Source organism: Ascaphus truei, chromosome 3 (genome assembly GCF_040206685.1).
Source record: "Ascaphus truei isolate aAscTru1 chromosome 3, aAscTru1.hap1, whole genome shotgun sequence".
In the NCBI taxonomy this organism is placed as follows: Eukaryota; Metazoa; Chordata; class Amphibia; order Anura; family Ascaphidae; genus Ascaphus; species Ascaphus truei.
The window spans coordinates 332,326,787-332,339,940 of NC_134485.1; the positions used below are offsets into that span (position 1 = coordinate 332,326,787).

Below are 13,154 nucleotides of genomic sequence, written 5' to 3' on the forward strand. Positions count from 1 at the left end.
AAGGCCGTGACGCCTCATTTGAGCCCAAGAAGACGACGAGACAACATCGGTTGGGATTTACCATGTGGCTTTTTGGATTGACAGATGAAGATAGAAGATAAAGAAGATCAAGAAATGGTGACAGATGAAGATAGAAGAAGGTGATTAAAGAAAGAAAAAAGAAGATTTGGGTACCTGATCCGGATCTTCATGGCGGATGCATCGGATGCTGTTGGAGGCCTTCAAGGTACGTGAGCTTCCTGTTACCCCCAGGAGTCGGAGGGCCACCACTTCTAATTGTAAGTAATATATTGAATGTTTGTAAATGTCTCTTTTTACAGGTTTTTTCATTGGATGTGTTTTTTGTTTTTTTGGGGGGAGGCACATTGACTGATAATATATTAATCTGTACCACTTTAGGGTACAGATTAATAAATTATTATGACAATATTTGGGGGGCATTTCTGGTTTTGTATTGCTGTTGGTTTTTTTAATTTCAGTTTCTTATGTGGATGTCATTGTTTGTTTTTTTTCCTGCTTAATGGTAATACAATGTTTGCGATTGGTGTTCGTTTTTAGTTAATGTTGTATTATGTTAGCTAATGCGTTTTATGGTTATTTCAGATATTGTTTGAATTTATTTCTTTGTATTTTAATGTTTACATTAATTCATGAATGTTGTAGTAATTAATTGGTTTGATTGGTTAGTGTTACTATTAATTTTGAGTTGGTTTAGTAATAATGTGGTTGGATTGGTTAATTTATAAAATAATTCGGAGTTGTTTTAGGAATTAATTGTTTTGATTGGTTAATGGTTTAATTAATTCATTGTTGATGTTGTTATTGCTTGTATTCATTGGATTAGCTGGCTACTGTTTTTATTTAGTGAAGTGTGTTTTTTTGGAGTTTAGTTATGTTTTATTATTGTGTGTCTTGTATTAATGTATTGTAATTAGGGTGCCCATTGAGTGCTATAGAGGCTTATCATGCCCATATTATTATTATATGGGTATGATGTACCACTATACTACTCAATGGGTACAGGGTGGGTATAGTCAGTCCAGGGTGGGTACATAGGCCTCACGGATGGGGTATTTGCCCTAAGGATGGGTGTCTAGACCTTGCGGGTGGGTAGCGGTTGGGTTAACCCCTTTATTACCTTAGCGGTATTAACCGCTAAGGTAATGAAGGGGTTACGTCCCCCCTCATTCCCCCCGCAAGGCCTAAACAGCCACTAAGGGCCAAATTCCCCCTTCACCCACCCTTGCTAGCCACAGTAAGCCTGGCATGGGTGTTTAATCCCTTCATTGCCTTAGCGGTTAACCGCTAAGGTAATGAAGTTGCTGTAAATGCATTTTTCCTGCATCGGATGCATGCCGGGGGGCTCCGGAGACCCCCGGCATGCATCCGAGGCAGGAAAAGGGCCTCATTTTTTTTTTAAGTCCCGACCCATCTCAGCTGATCGAGGCATCTCCCCACCAATTTACCTAAATTTTGAGGTGAATTGGATTTGGGGAGAAGATCGCCTTTTAGGGCTGCGATAGGCTGCGACAGCCGATTTGCGGGTAATAGAATCGCGCGAGTTTATGATCCTTCCGAAAATGGTCGATAAGCGGCTGATCGCCGCTCAATTGGCGATTTTCTTTAGATCATAAGATTTTGCGTCGATACAGGTCGTTATCGAGCACTTATCGAGGCTTACTGAATACAGGTAGCCATTTTGGTCGATAAGTGCTCGATAAGGGCGTTATCGAGGCTTTCTGAATGACGCCCTTAGTCTTCACCGACGTAGGTGCATTGACTACAAGACAGAGGAAGGGGGGGGCTAGGGTAGTGGGCCTTCTACTGTGAGATTGGTATTCAGTGACAGTGTCTTTCCACTTATTCTTTCTTTGAGTAGTAGTGTCACCACCAGCGCCACCTTTTACTGGTTTAACAATCCGATTCATCAACGCACCAACCACATTGACCACAACCAAAACTACGTCCAACTCTTCTTGCCCGTCCTCTACGTCTACGTTCAAAACGTTTATTACAACCACTGAAACTGGTAACATTAGACATGTTGTTATCTTTTGTTAACTTCACGTGTTATATTAGATGTACTGCTTACATAGTGCAGCTATATGGGTTTCTGTGATTCAGAATCCCTTATGGACTCTATTTGATTTATGTCATTCAAAATCCATCTTCTCTGCTATAATCCATTTTGTTTCCCCAGACTCTATTTTGTAATGTTCGTCTCATACTTTCTTTCTTTTCAAGAAAGATTGTGGGATGCGAGAAAGAAACATATTTAATTGTTTATGGAACACGAGTTGGTACAGAAAACATCTCCAAGGTTCAGATAAGAATATGGGCTGTACGCCCAGGCTTCTGAAAAAAGTTATTTCCAAGGATGAGAATATATTATTAATTGTCATACTAACAAAGCCATGCATACAGTAGGTTAATCTGTAGATGAAGAAATGCCTATATGAAGAATTTACCATCCAGACACAAATGCATATACTGTACGAGCTCATACAGTAGTTTGTATGCCTATTTTAGCCTGTAACCAGAACATCTCAAGTGTATTACTATTATTTTGCCTCTGTAAGAATGAAGAATGAAGTAGAAACTGCTAAGAAATCTCAGTCTTTCATATGGGATCTATATACAAATAAAAGGAACTTTCTTCTTCTTCATCTTTGATCGATCATTTTATTTTCAATATACCAGGCTTGCTGTTAGCTAGCATATGATCAGACAGACTGTGGCAGCAAGAGCCCAGAGCCCCAGACCACACTGAGGCCAGCCCGGCCACAGGCCGACTAGTGGTGGTGACACACAAAGGCCACTCCAGTTAGTCATAGGTTAATGCCTGTCCGAAGGGACATTCTCTATTGGTGATATGTGAACTCTGACTGCTTGTGCCACACGACTGTTCATGGACTATATCTGGCATAGATGACTTACCCTCACTGTTTGCTTCATTAACCAGTGATGCCCCACTCTCCTGTCTCTGATCCTATACCTCATACTGCTTGTTTACTGCTATATTTTGCAACCATATGTTTTAATTGTATGCTTTTTAATCTCACCTGAGCGCATAGGTCCTATTGACCACTCTACCTCTCAATAAATCTCATTTATTTTCTCTATTACATCACGGAGCTGGCGCTTCTTTCTTTTTGTTTTTTAGTCATAGGTTAATGCCTGGTTAATTGTTCAACTACAAGTTTTATTAAGTGAATAATGTGCAAATGTTTGGGCAATAGTACTACAGCAACAGCATACAGCAGCCCTAACCAAACAACAGCTAAAACCTGTGTACTGCCTACAACACAATGGCTTAAGCTTGATGCTGCACCACTATTTATGTACTCCTCCCCCTATTATAATTCCATTTGAGAGATTCAGTTTGCCGGTTCGGATTCCAAATCTGGCGATTTTCAGTAGTAGGGGGGGGAGGAGAATCTGTAATTATTAGTTTATCATGGTACTATTTTTGCTTTCTTTGAGCACCATTTTTTTTTACTCTTGCAAATTTCCCTCTTCAATTTCACCACTGTCTACAAATGTTAACTATTTCTACAGCTGTGGAACTTGAGAATACAGGATAGCACTTTATTGGAACCCATAATATAATGAAAGATAATCTACAGTAGGAAGGAAAGCACACCAGCCAACATTTCAATATTAATGACAAACTGACATGTAATCAGACTGCATTTTAGAACTGTATATGTTAAGTCTGATCTGTCAGTAATATATGCAATAGCAGTAAAGTCTAAGTGTGTATTTATATATTTATCTTACGGGATATAATTTTCTATATTGGAGTAACTGTCCATAATTTTAAGTATGCATTTCCGGTGTACCCTTATAACTATAGATAGATGTCAAATCAAAATAGCTTTGTAACTGTGTATCTCTGTAGCTATTTATTTTTGTAACTGAGAAACCATCACTCATATTTTCCAATGGAAAGAAATAACATGCTATATCCAGTGCAGGACATATTATGAGTTCAGCTGACATCAGTGGACCAGACTGCAGCCAGAACATGACGTAGAAACTGTTTTCCAACGACTCTGCCCATAGGGGAGAAGCAAAATCACAGCTATAAAGTATATGACGGTTGTCACCCAGATTTGCCCTTCCAATGGTCTAGGAAATGTTCTCACTGCATTGAAATACTTTGGGAAGGTAAGGTGCCGAGTTATGACAAACTTGAGTTGTATAAGGAGCATGCAACACATTTCAGGACTCAGTAGCGTTGCAAATCAGGTATAAGAATTCAGCACCCATGGATACAGAAACCCTACTGCTGAGCTGGTCTCCTTCAGCGGAGTTGCTGTCATAGCTACAACAGCTGAACCTGTCACAAGTATGCCGTGGTTATTTCAGGCTCAGCTTCAGAACTGTTGAATTTATGGCACTCAAACAATGTTCCGTAAATACCTGTGTGTTTCAATTGTGCAAAAATAAGTTCATGCTTATTAGATTACACTTTTATTTGCACTGACAGAATGTTTTTGTAAGAAAAGCTTTAGACTCTTTTTTTCAGGCCAACAGATGCTTTTAAATTAGTGTATCAAGACTCAACCGTAAAAGGAACTTTTAACTTTTTAAAACAACATTATGGATGGCACCTTCAGAAATAGGAAGAACATTAAAAAGAGAATGGTGAGAAATGATAACAGATCGAAGGGAATAAAGGACTAGAGAAAGACAAAGATGGGGTTAGTTAACAGATTTGCTTCATAAAATGTACAAAAAGATGTAGGATTGACAGAAATATGAAGGAGACTTACACTGCTTCACTACATGTGTGATATTCCTAAGAAATTAATAATAAGAGCATGTGAAGGGGTGGTGGAGGTGGGGGGTTGGAGAGAATCAGACAAAGACTCACCAGATGGTATGTTTTATTTAAACAGTATACTGTAGTGTTCAGAGTACAGCAGGACATTTAGAAAATTCATACAGTAAGAAGTGATACAGTAGTATTTGTTATAGTGATGGAAGACAAATGTATTCCAGTAACACCGTCATGTTTTTTTTTTTTTATATGTAAATGTATGACAATTTTCCATTATTTAGTGTGACTCATATCAATAAAATGTACTGGATGATTAATGGATTGGTAGATGGATCAATAGGATAAGTTGAAAGGGTTGTCTAATTGTTTCAAGTTGTCTTCTACATCTTCATATTTTGTAAACATCATTGTTCTACTGTACCTGTTGTATTTCTAAGGTTTTTTTGCTGGTATAAAGTTGACATTTGTACATGGTGGTGTTGTCCTGGCTTCTATTGCAGTTTGAATTATATGTAGGCAGAAATTGTCATTGTTAAAGTGTTGTCAGAGGATTGTTAATAGCCATATACTATTTGTGATTCATGTCAGATGTCATTAGGAATTTAATGTCATCTTGGCAAAAGATGGTACTACAGTATACATAGATTTGGGATGGTCGTTGTTTTATATTATTTGTTTGTTTTTTTGTTTAGAAAGTCTGAAGGACAAAGTCTTCATTTATACACAAAGCAGACATACAGTATGGCAATATTTACCAAGTCATTCAAGAAGTTTTGCAATTACGTGACGCAAACAGCTTGCGGTGTTAGTACATGTGCGGAAGCGGCAGTGATACTTCTCTTTATCTTCACATACTTATTTATCTTACAAGACTTTAAACACAGATCCGGTACAGCACACATTTAGTATTTGTCAGCTTCAATTTTGCACCTTCCCACTCTTCATATGCACAGTGTAAACTCTTCCCGGCAGTAATTCATTGTGCTTGAATTGTTCTACCTTGTATAATGCAGCATATATTGGTAGAGCTAGGTAACAATAAAGGACAACAAACATTTACTCTAAAATCTGTAACATATATTTTTCACTCTACTTCATAATAACATCTTAAAAGCTCTTCATAAATGCCGTTAATGCTTGAACACTAAAGACAATAATCTTTTTTTTCTAGAGATACAGTATTTGTGGTATATTTTTTTACATCTATGAAGAATTTTCCTGTTTCCATACAAGGTATCAAAGTCTACAGCAACTTTAGCATTCTCCAGAACCAGTACAGTATGACGTCCAGATTTCTACCTAATACAAGTTAGTTTCATTTCATACCACTTTAACGTGTACACAGCTTTACAGAACAGTGAACTGCCCGTCTCTCCAGAACCTAAGGACTAGTTAAATAACCTTACATTTAGTTTATAGGCATTAACATTGTTAACCCTAAGAAGAAGAAAATAGAAAACGTACTTCACCAAGTTTAACCGGGTCCAAAAATGGCTCAAAAAGCAGTGGCTATAAGGGTTGTGTGTGCCATAAATTATAAGGAACCAAGTTATAAATCCCCAAACCAATCACAATCTTGGCAACATTCTGACCATATGTATATGATAACATCTCTTCAACATAAGTTAGGTAAACTTTAAAATATTAGTTTGTGTTTACTAAGTCCATCATTAAGAAGCCATTTTGCACAATTGGTTGCCATCGTTCTTGATTTGGACTTTATTGCACTCCTTGTATTCTGAGCATCCATAATGTTTCTGGAACCTCAATATGTGACCAGAGAACCAATATGGCATTTCGGGGTCAATAGCTTCCTCCAAAATGTTTATGTAACAGCAGAATTGACATGAAAAACAACTGGGCTTGTGACTGCTTCCATCATAGTTCACGATGTTTGATGGAATATGACGCTCAAGAGTTTGGATTCAATCAGGCTAAATGAGCCTTCCTGGTGCCTGAGTGATAGCACCTGTTGCTATCCGAACTTCAGATTGCATTATTGATCTGTTGATTTTAGAGGCACCAAGAAGTGCCGAAATATTGGTCAGGTCCTCTCCTAGATTTTGGTCTGGTTGCTCTCACTTGTATGAGAACATCCCATACAAACACAGAGGGAATCCAGACAGAGCAGTGAATACAACGTTGATGAAGTCTCTCATTTAAAGTCCCACAAAGGTTGCAGGGAATGAGAGCGGTGTTTGCTGATGCGCAGTGGTATCCTCTCAAGTGCCCAGAGAAGGAGCTGAGCATTAGGTGAAGCAGCCTAAAGTTCTGCCTCTCCTGATTTGTCAGACTTTTGTTCTTATTCTCCCATCAGATCTCCTGCATAAAGTCTAAAGGGAAAAGCCCAACCTTCCGTCCTGTCAGGACTTTGATGTAACCATTTAATTCTTCTCCTTTCTGCACCACAATCTGTTATGGATAAGAGACAAGAACAATAGTGTGTTTACATTTAGGTTTAGTGTAATTAAAAATTAGAAGTACATTACATGGACATAGAGTTTATTAGGTGAACACAAAAGTGGGTCGACAATTCGTTCCTTACATGAACCTTTATCAGGATAAAATTGAAGTAAAAAAAACACAGAGATTGTGGGAATTGTGGTATATGACCCCCATAAGAGAGAGACTGAATACTATGATGGGACTGTGCAATCATGAACCAGGAAAGCATGGGTTAATGTTCTAATGCCGAATAGGGTTAGTTTAAAGAGGATAAGCAAAATATCTTATCAAGATATAGGCAAATGCAGCTGCATGAAACTTGCAAGAATTGCACAAGGCCTATTTATAATTGACCTTGCCTTTAAATAAAGAGGTTTGCTACTTAACCAAAAATCTGATAACATTAGAACAAGACCACCCAGCCCCCTCCAGTAAGCCCCAAACAATTCCAGTGTGTGCACCAAGGTTCGGTTACTTGTTCTCATTAACTTCCTTGGATTTAACATTTAAGTATCTCCTTTATGCAGGTGACACACACACACACACACACATATATATATATCCATCTCAGCACGCAGCTGTCCAGACAGCCTGGTTGGCTGATGGTTACCTAAAACTTTATATGTCCAAGACTGAGCGCCTCTAATCCCACCTAAGCCTGGTCCTCTTGACAGTTTTCGATCACTGCTGAAAATACTACTATCAATCTGTCTTCCAAGCACGTTCCGCACGTGTAATATTTTACTCCTCCCTCTCCTTCACCTCTCACGTTCATGCGGATGCCAAGTCTTGCAAGGCCTCCTCTGTAATATTTCTAAAATCTTCCCCCTTCCTATGTCAATCTACAGCTGACACTAATTTCCTCATTCTCTCAGGTCTTGAGAATGCAACAATCTGTTTTCTTGACTTCCTGTCTCACAGTTATATAATAATAACAACAACAACAACAACTTCTTCTTGTATAGCACTGCTTGCTTTACAGAGACATTTTGTCTAGCACAGGTCCCTGCCCTGTGGAGCTTACAATCTATGTTTTTGGTGCCTGAGGCACAGGGAGATAAAGTGACTTGCCCAAGGTCACAAGCAGCCAACACCAGGAATTGAACCAGGTTCCCCTGCTTAAAACTCAAAGTCAGTGTCTTTACTCACTGAGCCACTCCTTCTCACTACCTTATAATGTATGCAAAACTCTGCATCTAGAATTTTAACGTTTTCTCAGGTCTGTGTCTGTTTTTCCCCTCGTCATAGCCCTTAACAAGATTCTCATTCAAATCTGTATCACCTGCACCCCCCACCCCTCTCCTCTCCTCACATCTTACTATGTACCTGCTTGTGTCATCTGCTCTTCTCACTGCCGACTTGTTGCTAAAGCTCTATCCCATCTCAAATATTTCCACCTCCTTCTCTCCCCGTCTTCTAGATCCACCTCGAAAGTCACCTTTACCAGGAAGCTTTTGTAAAGTGTGGAATGACCACATGAGCCACAGCATACACACTTACGCTCTCAAAGTTTCCTTATAAAATGTGTCATTCCATGTGCTCCCTTTGTTTCTGTTTCAACTAATACACCTGTTTGGCTAAGGAATCCTTTTACCCGGTGACTACTTTGATGCATTATGCATTTATCCCTATTTGTATTTTTATTTCTGGTATAGAGATGTGCAAAAGTTTCAAAAACATCTGCAAGCTTTTGTGCAATTTGTTTGTACCAAAATCGATTCCTGGCAAACCGGTTTGCAGAACTTTTAAGGACTAAAAGTGACTCAGAAATTATACATTTCTACCACCGTTTCACCAATGGATCGCAGCTCGATCACAATTCGCAAGTGATTTTAAGCACTGTAAGTTTGTTGAATGATGTCTGAAATAGAGCTTTTGCTGGAGAGGGAGAGAGTTCTAATTTTGTAAAGTATCCAGTGACTTTTATACCTCCCCAAACCCTCATTTAATCAACATGTGGAGAGATGCTTGAGATACCTGGTAAATTACCTACTTTGCATTATGCCAAGTACATTTGAATTATTTCAATTGGTTTATTTCCTTTTTTTTTTTTTTTTTTTAACAAAAATAGGACTTGCTCTCCCTCATTAGCCATATTTCAGGCATCATTAAAGGAAATTGACTTAATGCATGGCAAATCTGACTGAGCCAAAAGTAAAAAAGGTGCGCAAACTTGTACAATATGTCTGTAAAGCACAGCGTACACTGCCTGGTAAAATAAAAAAAATACAAGTTCCTTCTTACCTGGTCTTTTTTCAGTGTGATCTGCCCAATCTCCTTGTTTCCTACAAAAGAACGTGTCACTTTGTACACTCTCTCTCCAGCTCGCACACGGATAAGGAAGTTAGCTGGCAAGTAGCCAGCCTTCTCACCGATCTTACCCTACAATACATTGGATAACAACGCAAAATCAACCATAGTAACTCAATGAAAACCTCTGCCCCCCTCTGTAATACATGTATGGTAAATATTTACTGTGGAGCCTTAAAGATCCAAACCAATAAGGTGGAAAGGGAAGTATTATCCAGATCCCTACATTTCATTATGGGGTTGCACCCCAGTGTGACAGCTGTGTTTTTAGGTTTTATTCTTTTTTTCAATCACTGGCTGGGGATTCTTTACATCCTATTTTCCTATTTAATTTCCCAAGAGATCTAGTGGTGTAACGTCTGATACGTTCCAATTAAAGCCAACGTTGGGATTCCATTTGCAGTATTCAAATAGTATGTTTTCACTGCATGAATATGTTGCCATTTCACAGCCTGCAATAATGCCTGATCTAAATACACTAGCCAATGGTACCTTTTACCATAGTTTGACACCACAGTGTACTTACTGGATCATTCCTTAACATTTAACATTTGCTACAGCGTCTAGGGCAAATAATAACCATTTATAAGAAGTAATTTCTGAAGTGTCCTCTATTGGAATTTTCGGATGTTGCCCCTACTTTGCATTGATGTCCTTGATGTCCTTGATTTCTGGTTGGGTGGCCTACACCCTGTGGCCCTTATAAAGAAACAAGTTAGTGTTATGTACTTACCCTCCACCATTCTTCATTGGAATCATCAATAACTGTGATTCTGTCCCCGGCTCTGTAAATTAAAAGCAAGATATGTGAGGGAGTTGGAGAGGCAAAAAGGTAGGAGCATCAGTGCACAGCAATGACGTCCAGGGATGCAAAACAGAAATAGGAAGCTTTTAGTGAACAGTAGGTGATCCGAGAGTAAAGTAGCAAATGCTACCCTCTCATTGAATATGACGGAGTGCTAGCTGATTTGAATTAACAGTAGGGAGTATGGCAGGGTCGAAGAAAATGTAGGAGTGTAGTAAAAGATCAAAGGAAGCAAATGGAAATATACATTTTAGAAAACAAAATGATATATAGATATATATATAGATATATATATACACACATATACAGTACACATACTCTTTAAGTTGTTCATCGTACAACATATAGCACATAAAAAGATTAGTGTGTGCTATATGCTGTATGGTGGAGAGTTTTTGTTGCCTTTTTCCCCCACCATAACTTAAAATGTATATGGAAAATCCTACTGCCTTGAAAATTGCAAAGCCAGTACAACCAACCTCACATAGAGGAGACCCATTAAGGTTGAAACATGTCTGTGTGTGGTTTCTCTCGCTTTGCATCCGGTTCCCGTGCATTCCTTAAAAGCAGTGTTAACAGTGAGCATTCGCTTATAGGGGTTCTATGTAAAAATGGATTTTAGGCAAAAGGTGACACAGTGTGCTCATTTGCATGTCATTTCCCAGAATCCCTAGCTGCAGTGGAAGCACTGTATGCTAGGTGATAATGGTGAAAGGCAGGTTGCAGACCTGTCTAAGACATGTGAATGTGCTCACAAGTGAACTTTTTATGTGAATATATATCTATATATATATATCTATATATATATATATATATAGATATATATATATATCTAATGAATCAATTGAGGCTTTTCAGATGTTGGGGTCTGATAGGTAGAAAAGGAAGAGAAAAGAGGGGTCACAAGCATGGGAATAGTCAGTACTTGTCCCAGACAAGTTTTGGAACGTTGTGCACCAATATTTATTGCATCACAGCTCGGCTCCTCAACATTGCACTCAGGGACGGCAGGAAGTGGAGTACAATGGAAGCAGGAAGATGGCCTGAATATTTGGGGATTGCCCGATCAGGCCCTGCCCTAGCTACCCCACTGGAGACAAAATAGTAAAGGACAAGGTCCATTATTAGCTGAAGCAACATCAAAATCACGACAGAAACCTGAACTCACTGGAAATCTAGGTCATCTTTCTCCAGAGCTTTGAAGCGGTACAAAGCCACAAAATAATGTGACTGCATGAAGCCTCCTCGCACTCCTGGCTGTGTCTTCTTATTCTACAAGACGACAATGGAGGAAACATATAGAAGGAAGGTTACTCTGGAGATATCAAGAACATAACCCACAACCCCTTTATCCCCAACAGAGCTGCCGGGAGATGAAACACATTGACAAGCAATTCAGTGCTGCACCTAAAACATCAGAGTAAATGGGCCGGGTTGTCCCTTGTGCTTCCTGTGTACAAGTTGCATTACTTTATACAAAGGAGATATATCTTTCTTATATATCTCGTTAACAATGTAATAGTGACACAGCTATACTAAATACATACTGTATGCAACAGGAGATTGCAACTCCTATCCTATTACTTTATCCCTCTTGTCTTCAGTTTAAAAATGGACAAGCCACCTCTTCTTTTAATACAGATCTACTGTAGATTCAAACTCTAGATCTTATTGAGAATCTGTTTTTAAAACAGTTTAAAAGGAGCAACTGAGATTGTGTGCTCTGCCGCCCAAGGCGACATCTACTGCACTAGTACTGACTGACTTTACACAATGGTGGACATTACATGAACCCATTGGCTGACGGAGAGGGCTCTGACATGTTGCATAGCAATGCATCACAGGCTTGTATGACGGTCAAGAGGTTAAAATAAAGCATTATTTGGTAACGATCATATCTACATGAAACGTGGTCATATTTCTTTTGCACGTTACTGTACAAGAATTGTGGGGAAAGGATAGCTTAAAACATCCAGCCGATAGAGAACTTACCAAATACTGTATATGTGAACGATATTTTGCCACATTATTATTATTAATATTATTATTTATAAGCCTACACAAAGAGGATAGACAGCCCTCACTCAATCAGTATAAATATAAATGTGCAGGGTGCCTACGGAAACCAGGAGGATCCAAATTCACCCACAACCAATAGTCAAAAATAACTAGAGTTCCAGCACTCTCTGACTCAGAGAAAGTCCAAAAACTAGGTACTAGTATATGCCAAACAAGTAAGTAATTTAATGTATGCACAAGATAATATAGTACAACTTGGAGTGATGTGGCGCAAATGAATAAACAAAATCCTACAATAACGGTGGTGGGGGTGAAAATACACAGGGACAGGGAGTGGGATAGACACTAGGTAAGGAGAGGGGGACAACACAAATGGGTGGAGGGGGGAGGGTAATAAGGAAGGCAACGTTTTGGGTGGAGACCCCTTATTTTGGTTGGGTTACAATACATACACATGTATATACACACAGAATATACTTTATATGTGTAGCCAGGTAACCTGATGGCTACTATTCTGCCCTGTACTGGCAGTAAGCCCTGGTACAATCAGGTTGCCAGTAGTTTATATGGGGTTTTCCCCCTTCGAGGAGCTGCACTTGAGTGACAGCGGGAGGCGGTGACATCCGGTCTGGGCATGATCAATCATGAGACAGACCTGGTGCCCACCTCCTGTCTGTACTTTAGTGCAGTGCCGCCCCAAATTCAGGAGTGCCTCTACCCACTTGAGAGGAGCAGGTCACACAGCCAAGAGCCTAACTATTGGGCCTTCTCTGGTCCTCTTCCCTTCTG

At 39.2% G+C, this 13,154-nt stretch overlaps 1 protein-coding gene across 5 annotated transcripts in view; it reads right to left on the bottom strand.

Moving 5' to 3' along the window:
* Positions 1 to 4,875: 4,875 nt before the first annotated feature.
* Positions 4,876 to 13,154, bottom strand: part of STAC3 (SH3 and cysteine rich domain 3) — a 45,331-nt gene continuing 37,052 nt past the window's right edge. For all 5 annotated transcript variants that reach the window (XM_075591502.1, XM_075591504.1, XM_075591506.1 and 2 more), the window contains 4 exons: positions 11,515 to 11,618; positions 10,275 to 10,326; positions 9,476 to 9,613; positions 4,876 to 7,198 (listed from right to left, as the gene is read on the bottom strand). In XM_075591502.1, the coding sequence (XP_075447617.1) occupies positions 7,100 to 7,198; positions 9,476 to 9,613; positions 10,275 to 10,326; positions 11,515 to 11,618 (393 nt within the window). In that variant the 3' untranslated portion in view covers positions 4,876 to 7,099. The remainder of the gene's footprint in view (positions 7,199 to 9,475; positions 9,614 to 10,274; positions 10,327 to 11,514; positions 11,619 to 13,154) is intronic.